This window comes from Cylas formicarius, unplaced genomic scaffold (assembly GCF_029955315.1).
Source record: "Cylas formicarius isolate icCylForm1 unplaced genomic scaffold, icCylForm1.1 PGA_scaffold_5__7_contigs__length_24384050, whole genome shotgun sequence".
NCBI lineage: Eukaryota > Metazoa > Arthropoda > Insecta > Coleoptera > Brentidae > Cylas > Cylas formicarius.
In genome coordinates, this window is record NW_026844341.1 from 6,427,714 (window position 1) to 6,446,500 (window position 18,787).

Below are 18,787 nucleotides of genomic sequence, written 5' to 3' on the forward strand. Positions count from 1 at the left end.
CATTGCACAGAACCCTTTGTAATCGTCCCACAAAGTTTTGATATCGGTTCCAAAAGTGTAGCGATTGTTTTGTAAGTGTTTTGTGAAGGTTTCTAAAGTTGTAATCGTTGTCGGCCGCGCTGTTTTTTTCCGCCGACGCTGGTTAAAGGCCGAATTGGAACGGTTAGTCAGCGGGAGTAGTCCTTCTTTGCTATCGGTCAAAAGTTCTTTTTTGTAAAACCAACAAACCTGGAGAATGATGGAATGGTCCTGACCCGTCTTGTCCTAAAGGAATTTTGAATACTTTGGCTATTAGAAGTAAAAAAGAAGATGAGATTGGTAACCAAAAAGATGAAGAATATGGCTGCTGAGCTTATTTACAAATAAATAAAAATTCAAAAAGAGGGTCATATTTTAGCTAAGGACAATTTTGCAACAATGGAGGAACTGAGCGATAAATTTTTCTACCTGTATAGTTCAGATATTAATTCAAGAATCGAAATTAAAATGTGAGTGAGTAAAAGGTTTCAACTCTATTTTATTTCTTTCTTCATCATAGCGGCACCTTGGAAGGCAAACGAGAGAAACCCAGCTACGATGAATTGTTAAAAGACCCTTTATTAAGGTTTTCTGGCTTGTGTCAGGATAGTTGTCCAGACTTAATGGTTGAATGTCAAATTTTTGACAATAATGAGCCTCTATCCCTACCCATTACCACTGAATACAAAGCGTTCACCACTAGATGGAAGTAAGGGGTGATAGGTTCGTGAGTTCTTGAGTAGAAAACAGTTCTACTTTCAGTTGGAACGAATGGTTAGCTTTGCCTCTGGAATTTTGCGATGTGCCCAGAACTGCCCAGTTAGCTGTTACAATATATGATTGCGGAGGCCCTGAGAAATTACTCCCAGTGGGAGGCACCACAGTTTCACTTTTCAGCAAACATGGTGTCTTTAGGGAGGTAATGCTTTCAACCAAAATTAGAAGTGTACCCCTTCAACCGGTTTTGTAGGGAATGTTGGATTTAAGGGTGTGGCCCAATGTTGTGGCAGATGGCAAGTATCCAACTTCAACTCCAGGTAAAGGCAATGACGGTAAAGATCATTCCAAGGATCAGATGTGGAAGTTATCAAAATTGGCAAAGAAGCATAGGAATGGCCATATACCTAAGGTAAGTTGTTAGGCGGCCCTCTTTTCTCTTACTTACTAATGAGTAACTGCCTTTAGGTTGATTGGTTAGACAGGCTAACCTTCAGAGAGTTGGAAGTAATTAATGAGCGTGAAAAGAGGTCCTCTGAGTACATGTACTTAACAGTGGAGTTTCCAAAAATGTATTTTGATGGTATTTTGCATCACATTGTCTATTTCGAACAGAATGGAGAGGAAATTCATATGTTTAAGGCAAACGCAGACGTTGTTTTTATTCCTGACCCTGAAATTGGAAAGGTAAGTAAAAGACAATGTTCTAATGTTTTCGTTTTATTTTTGGAAACTCATTTTTTTTTTTATTCTGGTTTTGATATCGCGGTAATTTCAACGGATTCCATTTCTAAAAAAAACCTTAATATAATATTGAATTGGCAAGTGAGTTTGTTTACCATTTTCATCATCAGAATCTTGATTCCAAGGTTGGACTTCACCCGATCCAAAAACCATAAAAATACAGGCTGCCCCAATGTAAACTCCAGACGCCAATAAAAATACAGATCTCCACTGAAGGGGGTCCCTCTATAAAATTTATTGATGTTAGAGTTTGACATTTGACTGCATTCAATTTGAATTGCTAATTCAGTTTCTTCTGAAAAAGTTACATATGGAAAACTCTTGTTGAAATTTAAAAATAGTAAATAGGAAAGCTTTCTTTTCAAATTAGGCACTCATAATGAGGCCCCTGTACCTTGTAAGTAAGTAAAATATAAATAAATATATGACTATGAGAATTTGCGCCACCCTACATTTGTACTTAATATTGCATAGATTCTTACTTCATCGTCCACCAAAAACTGAACTACCAATGGTGCTATTATACCGCTTATATTCGATATACCGCTGGTGAGACCCATCATGGTGCCGGCATGGTTCGGCGATAAGTCCATGTGGTTTATGCTCCACCCACAAAGGGTGGCAGCGTTAAACGTCACGCCGATCACTAAGAGTGTTACAGCGCGCAACGGCTGGTCAGGCTTTGTGTAACTCAGTAAGATGAGCATGACACCGGGCGTGATCAAACCTAAATGTTGAAAGGTAAGGGTGAAGTCGCTCAGTGCGTTGCTTACCTATGGAATTGAATATTTTTCTCGTAATGCCGATCGGTAATATTTTCCGGGAGATTAAAAAATCCGAGGTGAAATTGAATAGTCCACTGATCAGGGTGAAGGAGATGTAAGGTAGGGACATTAAGAAACTATCCTGAAAGTCAGCGACTAAGCTCACAGTCGTCGAAATAGAGAGATTTTTTTACCTCTTTGAGGTTAAAGTTCATGACGTACTTCATATAGGATGGTATTTGGGACAGTAGCGTCCAGAATCCAAAAAGATCACCGACGTGAGACGAGAGTAGCGCCCATAATGGTACCGATGTCGCTATCGACTTCCATGGGGTTTTGTGGGTCTGCAACATGGGAAGTTAGTGCTGAATTGTGCATTGAAAAACAGAACAAGTAGTTACTCTTCACCTTGTTCTGTCCTTCAATCAACGCGGTCGCGCCTATCTTTGGTAAAATATCAATATCAGTTTTTTTCAACGGTTATATACAGGAGTCCAGCGAGACGTACTTATTATGAAATATTATTTCCACGTTTTATATTCTTATGAATTTTATATTTTCACTACTGGAGTGTTTGGAGGTCGATTTTAGATTAGCCCTGTGATAGAACTCACCAATTTTTCGTCAGTGTGACCCAAACTTTTCTCAATGTACAGTTTCTCCGCTTGACTTATGGTGGGATGCAACGATGGGCTGTTGTACCCGAAGATCGCCATTATTATGCACCAGCCAACTCCCAGGCTTCCGTACAAATAAAAGACCGCTGGCCAGCCGTATGTGCTCCCCGATATAAACCCAGTGACTAGCATGGCCAGTACGGTGCCGAATAGCGCAGCTGCAAGTGGAGAAAACGTAAAACGATTGCCTGCAAGCTTCAAGCGGGGGCTTACACGCGTACAAAGACGAGCCGAGACGCGAACGTTCTTCGACAGGGACCCATTGGCTAAGAAAGTGATGGGTCGATGGAAATATAAAGCCTTGACTCAATCCTTGTATCACCCGACTGGCCATCAGGCCTACAGAACCAAAATACGCTGCGGTAGCCGGTACTAACACGCATAGGGTGGAGCATACGGCCATACCGCCGACTAGGAAACGTTTGGGGCCCCACTTGTCGGCCGCCCATCCGGCGAACGGCTGCGGCACGATGTAGCCCCAGAAAAACGCGGACATTATGACGTTTTTGTTGTCCCACTGCGGATACGTCTGAAATTTTTTTTTGCTTCGGTACCGTTGGAGAGGGGGGGTGTTACCACCATATAGCTATAAGATAATATAGTGGCCCCACTACGGCAAAAATTGATGCGCCGGAGGTGGCTATGATATTTACGTAGAGAAGGTATGGATCTTTTGCGCATGCGTCACAACAAACAAACAGAATTCTTAAATAGCTACTAACGAGTGATATGTTTTACTGTTCAGGAATTACAGGAAATATAAGAAAAGAATTAAGCTACAAGTTTAATTTTTACTAGAACAAGCACAAGAAATACCCCTTGTCTATAGGAAGTGCTTCTTGAACATTTTTTAGCATCTCATAGTTATTTCAATAAAGGGTAAACCTATGAGTTTATGAAAACTAACGCTTTTCCCCGATTTACAAGCAAAAAAATCAGAAACAATAGGTTTCATGAAAAAATTCATGTAGAAATTGAATCGTATCTACAGGGCTTAAAGAACAAAAACGCCAAATTAATTACAGAATTATACTGACGCCGACGAGGGTGCTACAATTCTTTTCCACAACTTAACTTCTTCTTTGCCTGAAAATTTAATAGGATTTCGACATATTTTGGGAAAATATGGCATCCAAACATGGTCGATCTGTCAGCGGCCATCTTCTTTATTGAAAGGCGTCTTGTGGGTCCAACGTCAGAATTTGCCATTAGAGCTGCCATTGGTTAAAAACGAAATTTAAATTTCGCACATGCGCACGTTGAATAAACCTCAAAAAAAAACGTATTTGCTTTATAACTTGGTGTACTGTCAGCATAGACAGGGCCTCTCTATGTCTAGTAGCTATATGGTTACCACTCGATTTTACCGGTACGCTTGGGCTGCTGCTGACGGTAGGATCCATCATAGCCACTATGGCCACGGAAATCGAGACCTTGATGCCGAATGCGATTAAAATCAGCGCGAAAAATATTAGGGTCTGCCAGTGGCGGACTCCTATGGTGGGTACTGCGGAAAATTTGCGTTAAGTACTGCCTGATAATCAATTTTTAATCAATCCTCAATTTTCAATTGTTGATTGATTACATAATACGTACTTTCTTAATGCGAGAGTGTAATAAGCCATCTTCAAACACATTTCATGTTGACTTGAGATCTCATTTTTAGAAAGTGTAGTTTTACTAATCCTTTTCGCAGCAAAAAACTCAGTAACATTAGCTATTTTCAAGAACAAACTTTGCCAACAAATGCCGGAAAGTAACTATGATTGTAATTGTAAATACTAAGGCAAGCAATTTTTATTTGCTTTTTTCCAGTATTTAAAAAAATAGAATGAAAGCAATCCGTTTTTGGACCCTCATAAACAACACTATATAACCGGAACATAATGAAAATTTTTTTTTTTCACTTTGTGTCTTTTACGGTCAATATTTCTTAGGAGCACGGGGCGTACTGTTTTTGCCTACCTTTTCCTTTATTATCGATAGTTTCCAACTTCTGTTGCTCGACCTTGGTGTACTCAACTTCCACGCGGCCATTTTCCCCCGTTTTGTTCATTTTTCTTATTCAAAGTGTTTAGATCTTCATTTCGAACATACAGATGACGTTTGGTATAATATCCGTATTTAGATTTTCGACGTGTCGAGTAGCTAAGGCCATCGCAAACACGGAATTTACTATTATCTCTTTGTGTTTTGACAAAACGCAAGGATAGCAAACAAACGATCCTTCGTTCACAATGGTGATATCGCATTATTTATTTAAAAATTTCAGTTTGCTGGTGTGTCGGGTGTGTGGCTTCAAGGAATGCTTTTCGACACATTCGTAAGGCTTGTGGGGTTGCCACTATAAAGTATAACTATACTAAGTCTGCGACAGACAAGTTCCAGCTTTACGTTGTTAGATTTAATTAGACAACTTTCGCAAAATAAGGACACAGTCCGGGGCTTTTTTTTTTTTGTTTGTTCTCCTTCGAACCAATTGGCAAAATGAGCGGGATTATTTTGTGCATACTATATGCAATAAGCACTCGGCGTAACTGAAAAGTTGTGTCTACGTGTCTACGAATCGCCCTATTTTTCATGGTTTTTCATTTACAGCTAATAATAAACCGCCAGAAAGCATGTTTCGTGGACTTTTAGTTTTTGCCCGTGACCGACGCACCATGTACCGTGCGTTCAATTTATCTTGACAACATTTTATTTGGCTGTAACGTTTTTTGTTTTTAGAGATATCAACGTAAACAAAGAAAACAAAATATAGGGTGGCCAAGTTTTTTTTTCCAAGTGACGTATAAAGTAAAACACTCTCAATTATTTTTAAATGGAACACCCTGCATATTATATATGTTTTTAATAAAATATCTTATTACGATTACAATGACGTAACACTTTATATTTTAGTTGACTAATAGGAAATTTTTCTATAATTTCAAAGAGTGCCCTGACTGACAAATAAACATATGTTTATGTTTGACATATTAGTAAACAACGTTGATGGTGGAAGTATTGTCCAAGTCATTATTGTTAAAATTGTTCTTCTCGACTTTAGCATCCATGAAAGGAGTGATATGCTTCAAGTATACTTTTTAAATAGCCGCAGCTCGTCGTCAGTATATTAGACTTTATCCAGAGCCCCGAGCTCCTTCAAAACGATATTTCCAAGGCTGGCAAAGAAATTTGCAGAAAACAGTAACGTATTAAACGCAAAAAAGGTATGCCTGAATCATAATGTTTGAAATGATGAAAATAACGCAAACATATTGTATTACTAGAGTATATGAAGAGACAGGTATTTCTCGGTGATCAATCTACTCAGTTTTGAATAAATATAAATATATTGCATTTAAATTTCGTAAAACTCAAAAACTAAGTGCAGAACAATGTCAAAGGAAAATGGAGTTTTGTTTGTATTTTTTAAATAGACCTAATAAGAATAACAATTTTTTCAAAAACATTTTGTGGACTGATGAAAATTCGTTCACTACAAGAAAGGGTTGCAATAGACAAAATACGCGATATTGGTATTTAAATAATCCTAGACAAAGACACGTAATAAAAACCCAGGGGTATGGTGTGTGTCATAGATAGGCATATTTTGGGTCTGATATTTATAGATCAAATGTTAACTGGAAATCATTTGCAACTCCTAGAGCACCAAATAGAAAATTGTATATGGAAGATTTACCCCTAAATATATCAGCGTTGATTATATGGCAATAAGAGGGTGCCCCTCCTCACAATGTTGTGCATGAGAAATATGTTCAGAAATTTTTTTACTTTAGTGCGTCCTATCACTTTTAGTGTTTTTGTTCTAGGTTAATTTGTAAATAATTATTATTGTTGCAGTCAGTCATATATAAAATGCAGGGTGTTCCATATAAAAAAATATGATGTAGGCTTATATGTTAAAAAATTGATAGTGTTTTGTTTTATACGCCACTTGGGAAAAAACTTGGCTACTACACCCTACATTTTGTTTTTTTGTTTAGCTTGATATCTCTAAAAACAAAAAAGTTGCAGCCAATTTAAATGTTATCAAGATAAATTGAAACGCGCGGTACATTCTCCTAGGAATGGTCAGAGTTATATACCTCTCGCTTTTACTGGTTCAACAAAAATATTTGTTTCTGGCCGCCAAAATGACAGAACAAATTTTTTTACAAACTATTTCCTAAAGACCTATTGCATTTTATATGGGGGTAGTCTTTTACCCCCTTGCCAAATTTCAAGTCGTTATCTGCACCCTGTATAATATGCGAAACTTTAGCACCCTTTCTTGTGTAGTTCAGTGCAACCTAGTCCAATATGAGATCTGATTTGTGACTTGATGCTACCTCTGCTTTTAGTTTTTATTTTATTTTTATGTTGAACAAACGTCGGAACAGCTATGGGTTCTCCACTATCACCAGTCATCACGAATATATTTATGGAAGCCTTTGAGAAGAAAGCTCTCGACAAATTATGGACCTCATGGTCAGGAATCCCTATTATACGTTAACATACGTTTCACCATTGAGTTGGAAACTAATAACTTTTCATTCTTAGATATTCTTATCAATAGAAAATCAGACCTAACATTGGGTCATTGTGTTTACAGAAAACCTACGCACGCAGACTGATATCTTAATGCATGGTCACATCACCATCCGGCCCAAAAATCATCGGTTATCAACTCTCTTGTTTACAGAGCCGTCAAACTATCTCAGTCCGAGTCATTGAACCCAGAATTACACCTTACCTTACCTTATCTCTGCTCTTCTCTCTAATAATTTCCACATTAAAAATATTAAGCGTTGCATCACAAAATACACTTCACCGCAACCTTCCAATAGAACTGAGAAACTGAAAGCAATCCCACACTTGCTATTGTTCCTTATATTCAACTAATGTGCTTAAATTAAAAACATCACTGACCACATATCAAAAGTTCTAAAGAAGTATAACATCAAAACCAGATTTACCATTTGTCCAAAAATCTCTCAACATCTTCGATTCGTCAAAGACAAAATTCTATTTGAGATGCCAGGAGTTTACAGCATTTCATGCATATGTGGACAGACTGAACGAAAAATATCAACTAGGCTCAAAGAACGTGACAGAGCCTTAAGACTAAGACAAATAAATTCATCAACAGTTGCCGAACACAATCACAAAACCGGACATAAAATTTTATTCAAAAAAACTAAAATCCTTGCATGTAATCAATTCTTCTACCAACGAAAAATCCGAGAGCCTATAGAAATCTATAAGTAACCTAACAATATTAACCGCAACTCAGATCTCTACCTGTCACCAATTTGGGACACAGACGGTGTTTATGCCCCTCATTTAGCTCCGCGCCTCTCAAACAATATAAAAGCAAGTACAGAATAAAATGCAATTCAGTTTCAGTCAAGCTCTGAAAAAGCCAACAGGATGATTGGCGAAACGTTATCTAGTTCGAGTCAACAAAAACCGACGCAGGAGAAATTCAGAAGTTTTGTAAAAGTATAACTAACTTATGTGTTATCCTTATTCTTTTCAAACGAAATATCACGGTATTACAATAAATTGGCCCTTTTATTTTGTAATTCTTGCCATTTCGTTATACACGTCCACATTTTAAGATATCGCATATCGCTCAACCGGCGATAAGAGCGAGTCGATCTAATCTTACAGATAAGAAATTCAAAATTATTTTACTGTCGGCTCTGTGACAATTGGGAAAACGTGACCGGTGATGGCGCGCAGGCAGAGCCTATGGACCACAATTCTGCCGCGTATAAGTCAATACGGCGCGCCGACTTGTCGTTTGTGCGACCAACAGATCGTCAATTCTAGCGCCATCAAATGTCTAAAGTGCGCGAAACACTTGCACAAGAAGTGCTTCGAAAGGGCTTGCACTTTGTTCTTCGTGCGCGACGTTCGTTGCTGGGTGTGCCGGGAGTGCGAAAGCTCCGCCCACTGGCACTCGATGCGGAATGAGAACGATTCTCTGAAAGAACAAATTGATATTTTAACCAGGTTGGTCAGCGAGCAGGACCTGACCAACTGCTCGCTTAAAGAGAAAATCCGACGTATTAGTGGACAAGATGTAAGTTATACGAGGCCAGTCGCATATGAATTGTGCCAAGGAGAAATACTAACACAATGCTGAATTTGTAAACTCATTCTTATTTATTTTAAATAACAAAAAAAACTAAGATAATTTGCTGCTGCTGGACTATATAGTCGGTACGATTTTTGGGGGCATAGTCGGCAATAAAATGCCAGGCGAACAAAATAGATTGTACATCTTGCTTCGACTTATACTTCAACAGATGTTGTTCTAAATGTCTATCTGATCAATACAAGACCGTCGTCACTAACATTCACGATCATATTACTTGGGAGTAAGAGAGACAGAAACAGTTGTACTTGCCATTTATTAATTTAACTAATACGTCCATATTTAGAAACGCTTTTTTTTCGTATAAAGAGTTATAAACGCTTGAAAAATAACAATCCGCATATGTGTTCTGTAATATTTAATTATTTTATATACATATTCTAACATTTACTTAGGAACATTTTATATAAATGTTTAAGAACTACGTTTAATGTTTCAAATAATCGGTCATTTTCTTTTGAATTTTTTTAGTATGGCAATATGCATCTCGTCCTTTGGCTTATATTTTCACCATTTCTTCGAGAGGGTCATCTTCCGTATAATACATAAAAAATATCTCTAACAGCTTAACTGAATATATGGCTTGTTGAATGGTTGGTGGTGGTCCCAGATCAACTTCTTCAACTTCTTCTTCCTCTTGGTGCTCTTCCTCACCCTTTCTTCCTTGCTGTAATATGGCTTCCTCTGTCAAGTCGGCTGTTGTAGGCAAATTCTGATCTTTCACCATAAAATCTTGCAACTCCTCACTTGTAAACGTTATTGTTGTTTGAAACTACTTTATCCACTCGCTTAGTGGCTGATCATCTTCCAAGTCCAGTTCGCATTCTGTCTCGGTAATAAGTCCTGCATGACGATAGGAGTGTTGAATTATTTCTGCTATCACCTCTTTCCAAGCTTTACTAATAAAGTTGACTGCATCTAGCATATTAATTAAAAATTTGTCTTCGGACTCGTTCATTTCCATTAAAATGTTTTTCCTGGATTGACTCTTAAGACTTTTTATTACGATCTGAACCATCGGCGATAATACACTTTTTGTTTTAGCTGGAAGAACTGCCAATTCAATATTTCGTAGATTTGGAATATGGGGATGTGCAGGGCAGTTACCTAAGAGGAGTAATATTTTCCTCCCCTCTAATTCTGCATCCCATTTCCGTATCTCCTCTTCAAAAATTTGCGATGTCATCCATGCAGACTTGTTTGCCTTGTAAGTGAGCGGCAAATGCTTGATGTTCTTAAAATATCGTGGGTTAGTTGATTTTCAAATCACGACTAGCTTTCTTTTTTCTCCCACTCATTGACAGCTACAAGCGCTGTTATACTTTCTTTAGAAAGTTTTCCACCCACACACTTTTCGCTTCGAAATTTAAGAGTTTTATCTGGCGTCATTTTGTAAAAATACCAGTTTCGTCAGCATTAAAAATGTCTTTTCTGCTAGTTTTGGCCACGTCTTCTCCAGGCAATCATTAGTAACGTTTCTGTCGACATCACGGGCTTCGCCACTTGTCTGTCCATAATTTATACCATATCTCTGTTTGAACTTCCCCAACCATCTTTCCGAATCCTTGAAATCGATAATGCCAAGCTGTTCAGAGAGTGGTACATTTTTAAGGAACCACTTCAACATTGCCCGATCCAAATCTTCAAATTTTGGCTTTCTTATTTTTTTATTTTTTGTTTTCTCCCCGTTCTATATCCCGAATTACAGCAACTTTATCATATAGAGATAAAATTTTTCGCTAACTCCCCATGCTTGCCTTATTCACTAAGTGTGTCCTTTTTTCTTTCGGTACAGAGAGAGAAATTCGTTATACAGAAAATCGGACAAAATTATTATTCTCAATGTGTTCAAAGCTCTTCGCCACCAAAACTCAACATTCGAAGTTGCAAAAATAGCTAAAATGTGTTCGAATATGACAACATACCAACTTGTGCACGAGGATAAACGCGGCAGGACAGAGAAGTTCAGGAAGCGCGAGGCAAATTGTCATGGAAGAATACTTCACTGTTATAAACGCACCCTTGGGTAAGGTAAAAGACTAGTAATTACTCACATTGGTAGCAAAAATGGATTTGTCGATGGTGGCCTAATGGCATTTCAATCAAGCGGACTGTACACAATCATGAAGACATGAATGTTAATGTTTTTGAAGACTGCTTCCTTCCTCAAAACACTATTCCTCCTGGATCTGTTATAGTCATGGATAGTGCCAGCTACCACTCAAGAAAATCCAAAAAAATACCTAGGTCTTCTTGGAAAAAAAAGATTTTGCATTAGCTTATTTTAAATAACCAGAAATTTCAGAAAGATACATTGAAAAGAGAGTTGTTGCAGATTGTAAATTTGAATAAACCTTTTTGTACGAAATTTGTTTGGAGGGACGATGAAACCCTCTTGCAAGAGAGAATAAAGAGAGTGATTGTGAAAAATAGAATAAATGCGTCGAAAGAAGAATCCGGGAAGCTGTTAACATTTTATATAACACTGTAAAAACCCTTATTTCTCTGAACTTGATATGAGTATAATTTGCATTTGCTCTTTGTATATTTTGCTTACTTCTAAATAAATTTTTATTTACTGCATCTTAGAATAGGTAATATCTCAATTATTTGTCTATCTGTATAATTATAATTGCGACATGTATAATTTTTATTATATTTATTGTTCTAATAAAATACTCGTAGTAACGCCGCTATCTCACATTCCTTTAAGCGTAATTTAACGATTCGGGGTGTGTGTAGGTTTTAAAAACTGAAAATATAAACTTTCCCTGTCATTACACATTTACATTTTATTGATTTCGCGCATTAAGAAACGAAATATATATGGTATTGGATCCCAATCAATAATTCTTTGTTGCTTATTTTGATTACAATAATTAAAAAAAAAAAATAAAAATAATTCGACCAACAGTTTTTGAAAAATTGGTTACAGTGCCAACATGTTTTACAATACCTGGGCAAAAATCATTCCTGCTTCGGTTTTAAATCCGGAATAGTGCGGACTAGAGGAGGTTCGAAGTACTTTTTTCTTTTGGCACTTGGAGATTAGTCCGTGCTACTCGAAGGCCATTTTAAAACAGGAATATTCATTTCTTCAAACCATGACTTGGCATGTCTTCGTGTTGAAATAAAAAAAGAAGTCCAACTCGCGAGGATATACATCCACACACCATTGCAGATGCAGGAAACTTAACTTTCTTTTTGTGGCAGTCAGATAGTAATCCCATTAGCGTTAGACTGAATTTTTATGCTCCAATACCTAGAAAAGTCGATTTCAATAGAATATTCTTGCAATAAATATGACTGTAAATGTGATCTTGTTGTATTGATCGAAGATCTCCCTCATATGTTTTTGAAATCTTAGAACGACGCCGGTTTTGATTTTTATTTAAATATTTCCATTTTGTTTAAACAGTGTGATATTGTTCACTATTCTTTAAAGAATGTTTATTTTTTTGGTCAAGAACAATGAAATTTGTCGTAACGTTTGATGACTCATTTCAACTAACCACTTTGGCAAAAACCTACGCGAAATTGAGATTACTAGGCAGATTATTATTTCTGTTTCTTACTATCACTATTTCTTTTTTTTGTAATTCAAATACTTCACAAATAATAGTTATTGTTTGTTAAAACGATATGTTATTACATTATTTTAGTTGCCCTTGTTTGAGTTTTTTAAATAAGTAGATATAAATCCGGAAATGGAACATTGTGTTATATATTGTCTTGGTCCTGGGCTTATAGTCGCGGTGGTTCAGATCGGTTATTTGTTTGCCTGGATCAGATTACGTCCATTTCCCCCCTTGTCCGCAGGAGAATTTGGTCGAGAGGAAGCATCACATGCTCGCGCGATCCTTGCGGAGCGGCCATAATGACAAGGACGCCAAGCCCAATGCCGCCGTCAGGGACATTTTGAATACAATCGTAGCGTATCCCGCGACGCAGCAGCTGTCGAATGAAGAGCAAGATTACGTATGGAAGTTTAGGTAAACAGTTTGGTGACTGTATCATTTTTTTTTTATCCTAGATGTATATAAGCTTTGCCTATGCTGAATCAATACGCGCATGCGCGATAATTTAAAATCTTGTTTTCTACCAATAGCACTTGTCATTTCAAGCAACCAATAAGTAATAACCAACATGGCCGTTGACAGTTGGTCAGCTCGGCGGGTTTCTGTTCAGATGTAACATTTTTACAGCAGTATTTCTTCAAAATAGACCTAGATCTCTTTAAATGTTGTGGAAAGGGGAGTTAAGTGTGTGGAGATCCCTGTTTAGAAAGAAAACGAAGCAAAGGCAGGTTAGTGGGTGAGACTAGTCATTGGCGTCTGAGACGCATCAATTTTCACCGTCCTTGGGCCACCATTTAATACCGGAAAATATGGAAAGGTTTGTGATTGCAGTATGGTAAAACACTGCATACGTGGTGTGTTCAAAGAGTAATGTGACTTTTAAGTTTTATCCCCCCAGATATGCACTTTCACTCGGAAAGTCATAAATGAGCAGGAATCCGGCATTGTTATGGTTGGGAACAGTTTGCCTCCGTCGTCTTCCCTGTCTCTCCTGGGAGTTATTGCCAGCACTAATTTCTCCTGGCACGATCACGTCGTTGGTTTGGCAAAGATCGCCGCCCAGAGATTCCATTCCTTGCTAAAAGATATTTCACGCCTGCACAGCTTCTTACTCTCTACAAAGCACAGGTCAGACCAGTTATGGAGTATTGTTCTCATATTTGGAGCTCGGCCCCCAAGCATATTTTGGCAATTTCGGACTCCATTCAGAGAAGAGCTGTGCGTCTTGCCGACGATCCGGCACTGATCGGCTCCCTGCAATCACTCAGCCATAGAAGAACGGTTGGCGATTTATCTTTGTTCTATAGATACTTTCATGGACAATGTTCCGACCAGCTTGCTGAGCTCATTCGACCAACAGCGAGGTTTGGTCGTTCTACTCGCCAGGCAGCATCAGCATATCGCTATAAAGTCCACTTCGAAACCCCACGAACGTCAGTGTATCAAAACTCATACTTCTGGCGAATATCAAGCTTATGGAATTCTCTTCCGGATAGTGTATTTCCAACGGAATAAAACTTGCAGAGGTTCAAAGGTAGTCAATAAACATCTTTCTTCTTCTCCTCGCAGTGTCACCTAGTGCACCATAGGCTTGTCCTTTGCGAGTGGAATTCGATAAACAAAAAAAAGATATAATACACTTGTGCCAACTTTTTTTTTTTTTAATCCTCAAAGCACTTTCTGGTATAACCTTGAGTTGTTGTAGCGATTCCAAACCGTCTTACTTTTGTAGGTTTCTTGAATTGGTGAATATTGACAAAAAGTTAGACACAAGCAACGATGAGTGAGCAGCATCTTGAATTTTTTTCCCACAATTCCTGATGTTTTCTTCGTATTGCTTCTCGCAAACGGCACATAACTTCAAGATAATACTTTTTACCGTACAACTTTGTGGTAAGAAAGTAGTACGCCACGATAATCAAAGAAAATAGCAAGCAAAAACTTGACATTTGATCGAACTTGAGGTACTTTTTTTGGTCTTGGCAATTCTGTGTTCTTCCGTTGGGACGACTGGACTTTGGTTTCGACGTTATAACCATGTACCCATGATTCGTCACCAGTTATGAACTTTTTGAGCATATCAGGGTCGTCAGAGAAGTCGTTTAACAGGTTTTCTGCGATGCTCCTTCGACGGTCCATTTGTTCAAAATTCAGCAGTTTCAGAACAAATTTTACTGCTACACTTTTCATGCCCAAAACTTCGGAAAAAATTGCTTAGCACGATGCCGACGTTTTCAGCCACTTCTCTAATAATGATTCGACGATTTTTAACACCATTTGTTTGATTTCTTCTACGCTTTCATCAGTTATTGATGTGATGGGGCGTCCAGAGCGAGGTTCGCCATCGGCGTCTTCTCGGCCATCTTGGAACAGCTTGCACCACTTATAAACAGTTTTTTGCTCAAAGTAGCTTCGCCATATGCCGTTGTCAATATTTAAAGTGTTTCGCAGCACTGTATTCCATTTTGTTACACAAAATTTTATGCCAATTGCAGTTTTAGCTACACTGAGCAACTTTTTTTTGTGAAACCAAAAATTACCTCCAATATAATTGCCATTGTTTTGGTTTCTGCGATACAGAGTGAAATTAAAAAGGTGAAAGCGCGTTATTATCGAAATTTCTTGGTAGAATATGGCGATCCGAAGATTTCTTAGTCAGTAACAAGTTTTAACAATTAACACGTTTCAGGTTTTATTTGAGCACGCAGAAAAAGGCACTGACCAAGTTCCTGAAATGCGTCAACTGGCACCACTCCAACGAAGTGCGCCAAGCGCTGCACATGATGGACATTTGGCAACCAATGGACGTCGAGGGTATACATTTTGAGTTTCCGATTTTTCACGTTTCACTCGTTATAAATGTCGCCCGCAGACGCGCTAGAACTGCTGAGCCCGAATTTCGCCCACCCCGCGGTACGCCGCTACGCCATTTCGAGATTGCAGCAAGCCCCAGATGACGAGATCCTGTTGTACCTGCTGCAGCTCGTGCAAGCGTTAAAATACGAGAATTTCGCGTCGATACAGGAAGGTAAAACGTCTGAGACTCCCATGCCACATTAAAACCTTCGCACGGAACGTTTTTCCAGGATACGAGAGGATATCGTCGGGCCACGAGATGTTCCCTCTCAACGAAGACAACGTCAGCTACCTGGAGAAGAAGGACAGCAAGGAGAGCAACAGCACCATCACCGGCGAATCGGTGTTGCAACGGTCGTCGAGCTACACCCACGAGGATCACCTCACGGCGACCGACGGTACCAGCGTCATCGAAGTCGACAGGCATTTGGTAGCGGTAGCCAGTGGTAGTCGTCGCATTTTTTTTCCTCAAAACCCGATTTTTTAGCCGTCGCAAAGTCTACCCCCTAACCTGCTTCAGAACGTATTTACGGATTCGGGCAACACAGACACCCTGCAGGAGGAGGAGGAAGAGGAGAACGACGTGCAAGACCTGGCGTCGTTCCTGGTGCACAGGGCGTGTAAAAACTTCACGCTGGCCAACTACTTCTATTGGTACCTCTTGCTGGAATGCGAGGATCAAGAGACCACCGTCAAGCAGGACGTAATTACGGAAGTAAACTAGCAGCGACGACGAGAAGACTAACGTGAATTGTTGTTTTCGCAGGAGGAGGTGCGCGGCATGTATTTGACGGTGATGAAGACGTTCTCGCAGACGCTGGCGAAGGGCACCGAGTCGATGCAAAAGAAGAGGGGCATGTTGGCGAAGCAGCAAAAGTTCATAGACAAGCTGGTGCAGCTGATGAAAGCGGTCTCGCGCGAAAACGCGAACCGAACGAAGAAGATCGTCAAGCTGAAACAGCTGCTCGCCGATCCGGACACGTTCAAGTACAACTTTTCCAAGTTCGAGCCGATCTCGTTGCCTCTAGACCCCGAGGTAATAGCTGATAACATTGTTTAATCGCATATTTTGCAAGCCTTCAAGGTTCGGGAATATTGCTTAAAATGCGTTATTCTTCCTTTTTTATTAAGGTATCTATGTAAAGTGCGTAACATAAAACGACCCCATGTTCACCAGGTTCGCTTTTTAAAACTTATCGTTTTGCATGTCTTATAGCAGTATTTCTCTTGCAATAAATTATTTATAAAAACTTCGCTTTGGTAACGGGAGGAACAATCGAAAACTATTAGTGCGCAAATGTCAAATTAAGTTATCCAATCATAACCTCGCTTTTTAGTTCTTTACTTAAGTTTTTCTTTAAGTGTCTAGAAGAAGTTTAGAATTAAACTAAACGGGACTTGTGCAAACGAAACAAGTTGGAAGAACAGCACTGTCTCTGAAAGTCCATGAAAATTCAAGTTTCATAGTAGCTACTGTAATACTGAATGTCAGAGGCATGCTAATTTAAGTAAAAACTTTCGTGGAAACCATTTGTCAGCTAGTGATTTAAAAATGTTATAAATCTGGTTATGTGTTTTTAGAGTTTATTAAATTTGTAGAAATTGCATTTTCATTGTTTAACTGTAGACAGCTAAGTTTCTGGGTGACCAAAAAAACACAAACTTTTCGGAAGATTGTTTTTCTTTTTTTTTTTTGGATGTCGGAATACGAAGCAAACTCTTCAAGTGATGAAGAATTTTTGTTTTATCTTCTAGCCAGAAAACTGAAAAATATCTGTCATTAGTAGTTCCAAGTAATAACAATTAAAAAATTAAAAAATAAATGGAAAATATCCCTCGGGCTCTTCGTTGTAATGACGATAAAGTTAGGTTAGCTGAAAATTATACAAATTTCGGCCCGGTCGCAAAAAAAAATTGCCAATCGATTTGAACTTCCAGTCTGGGACCAAACCAACTTACCAGCGTTTTGGTATTTATAAATCTTTAAGGTGCGGTTAATGTTAGTTGGGACCGGTGGTTCTCCACTCATAATTTTATTTTGTCTGTTGTCGGATTCTGTGCGTTTCAGTAACGACTTTTTAAATTTAAACACGTCTGACCGTTCGTTTAGGTAATAATAACGGGCATAGTTCCGGAGAAGGCGAGTCTTTTCAAGTCTGCAATGATGCCAGCGAAATTGCACTTTCACACGGGCGACGACAACGAGTACATGGCGATATTCAAGCTGGGCGACGATCTTAGACAGGACCAGCTCATACTGCAGATGATAACCCTGATGGACAAACTGTTAAACAAGGAAAACCTCGACCTGAAGTTGACACCGTACCGCGTGCTAGCGACGAGTACCAAACACGGTTTCGTCCAGTTCATCGAGTCGGTCACGGTGGCGGAAGTGCTTGCCATGGAGGGCAGCATCCAGAACTATTTCCGGAAACACCATTACCAGGAGACGGGACCTTACCAGATCCAGCCGGACATCATGGATGCGTACGTCCGCTCTTGTGCCGGCTACTGCGTGATAACGTACATCCTAGGCGTGGGCGACCGCCACCTGGACAATTTGCTGCTCACGCAGGACGGGAAACTATTCCATATCGATTTCGGGTACATTTTGGGACGCGACCCGAAACCTTTACCGCCCCCGATGAAACTGAGCAAGGAGATGGTCGAGGCGATGGGCGGCATGAGCTCGGAACACTACCAGGAGTTTAGGAAGCTGTGTTACACGGCGTTCTTGCATTTGCGCAGGTGATCGTTATCGTTAACGCGTCTGCGGCGTTGCCATGTACTTGTTTTTAGGCACGCGAACCTCATGCTGAATCTGTTCTCGCTGATGACCGACGCTAGCGTGCCCGACATCGCTCTGGAGCCGGACAAAGCGGTGAAGAAGGTTCAGGACAAACTGATGCTCGATTTAGGCGAGGAGGAGGCCGTCCATTATTTCCAGAATCTGATCGATTCGTCAGTCACGGCGGTGATGGCCGCCATCGTCGAACAGCTGCACAAGATCACGCAGTACATGAGAAAGTGATGTGGGCGCGAAGCATCGACCTTGTACTGCAACACTGTGATTTTTGCGTGCAAATAAGAATTATTTCCGAGATTTCAAAAAACCATGCGAGCCTAGCGGCTACCGAGCGAACTTGGGAGTGATCAACGTGTTAGGGGCAGTTAACAAGTGAAAATTTTTGAAAAATCGCTCTAAAGTTAAACACTTGTGGAAATAGTATTTCATTTTGGTGTCGTCGCCAAATGGAGAGGAAAAGGTAAAGTTGAATAATGTTG

General features: G+C 39.3%; 2 protein-coding genes across 3 annotated transcripts; one reads left to right on the top strand and one right to left on the bottom strand.

Moving 5' to 3' along the window:
• The first annotated feature begins 323 nt into the window (after positions 1-323).
• LOC132701774 (phosphatidylinositol 3-kinase catalytic subunit type 3) lies at positions 324-18,643 on the top strand. Of its 2 annotated transcripts, XM_060669953.1 has the most exons (13): positions 324-488; positions 539-727; positions 781-937; positions 989-1,147; positions 1,204-1,422; positions 12,888-13,060; positions 15,336-15,460; positions 15,519-15,674; positions 15,733-15,932; positions 15,990-16,205; positions 16,269-16,538; positions 17,613-18,250; positions 18,302-18,643. In XM_060669953.1, the coding sequence occupies exons 1-13, from the start codon at positions 418-420 to the stop codon at positions 18,531-18,533; spliced, it is 2,805 nt and encodes a 934-aa protein (XP_060525936.1). In that variant the 5' UTR covers positions 324-417; the 3' UTR covers positions 18,534-18,643. The 2 variants fall into 2 exon arrangements, with proteins under 2 accessions (XP_060525936.1, XP_060525937.1); XM_060669954.1 differs by lacking the exons at positions 324-488; positions 539-727; positions 781-937; positions 989-1,147; positions 1,204-1,422 and adding an exon at positions 8,623-8,993.
• Positions 1,446-5,069, bottom strand: LOC132702070 (putative inorganic phosphate cotransporter). The gene is made up of 9 exons (XM_060670482.1): positions 4,886-5,069; positions 4,288-4,427; positions 3,134-3,449; positions 2,858-3,078; positions 2,438-2,587; positions 2,253-2,385; positions 1,962-2,206; positions 1,575-1,704; positions 1,446-1,525 (listed from the first exon to the last, which is right to left on the bottom strand). The coding sequence occupies exons 1-9, from the start codon at positions 4,974-4,976 to the stop codon at positions 1,482-1,484; spliced, it is 1,470 nt and encodes a 489-aa protein (XP_060526465.1). The 5' UTR covers positions 4,977-5,069; the 3' UTR covers positions 1,446-1,481.
• Positions 18,644-18,787: the final 144 nt, after the last annotated feature.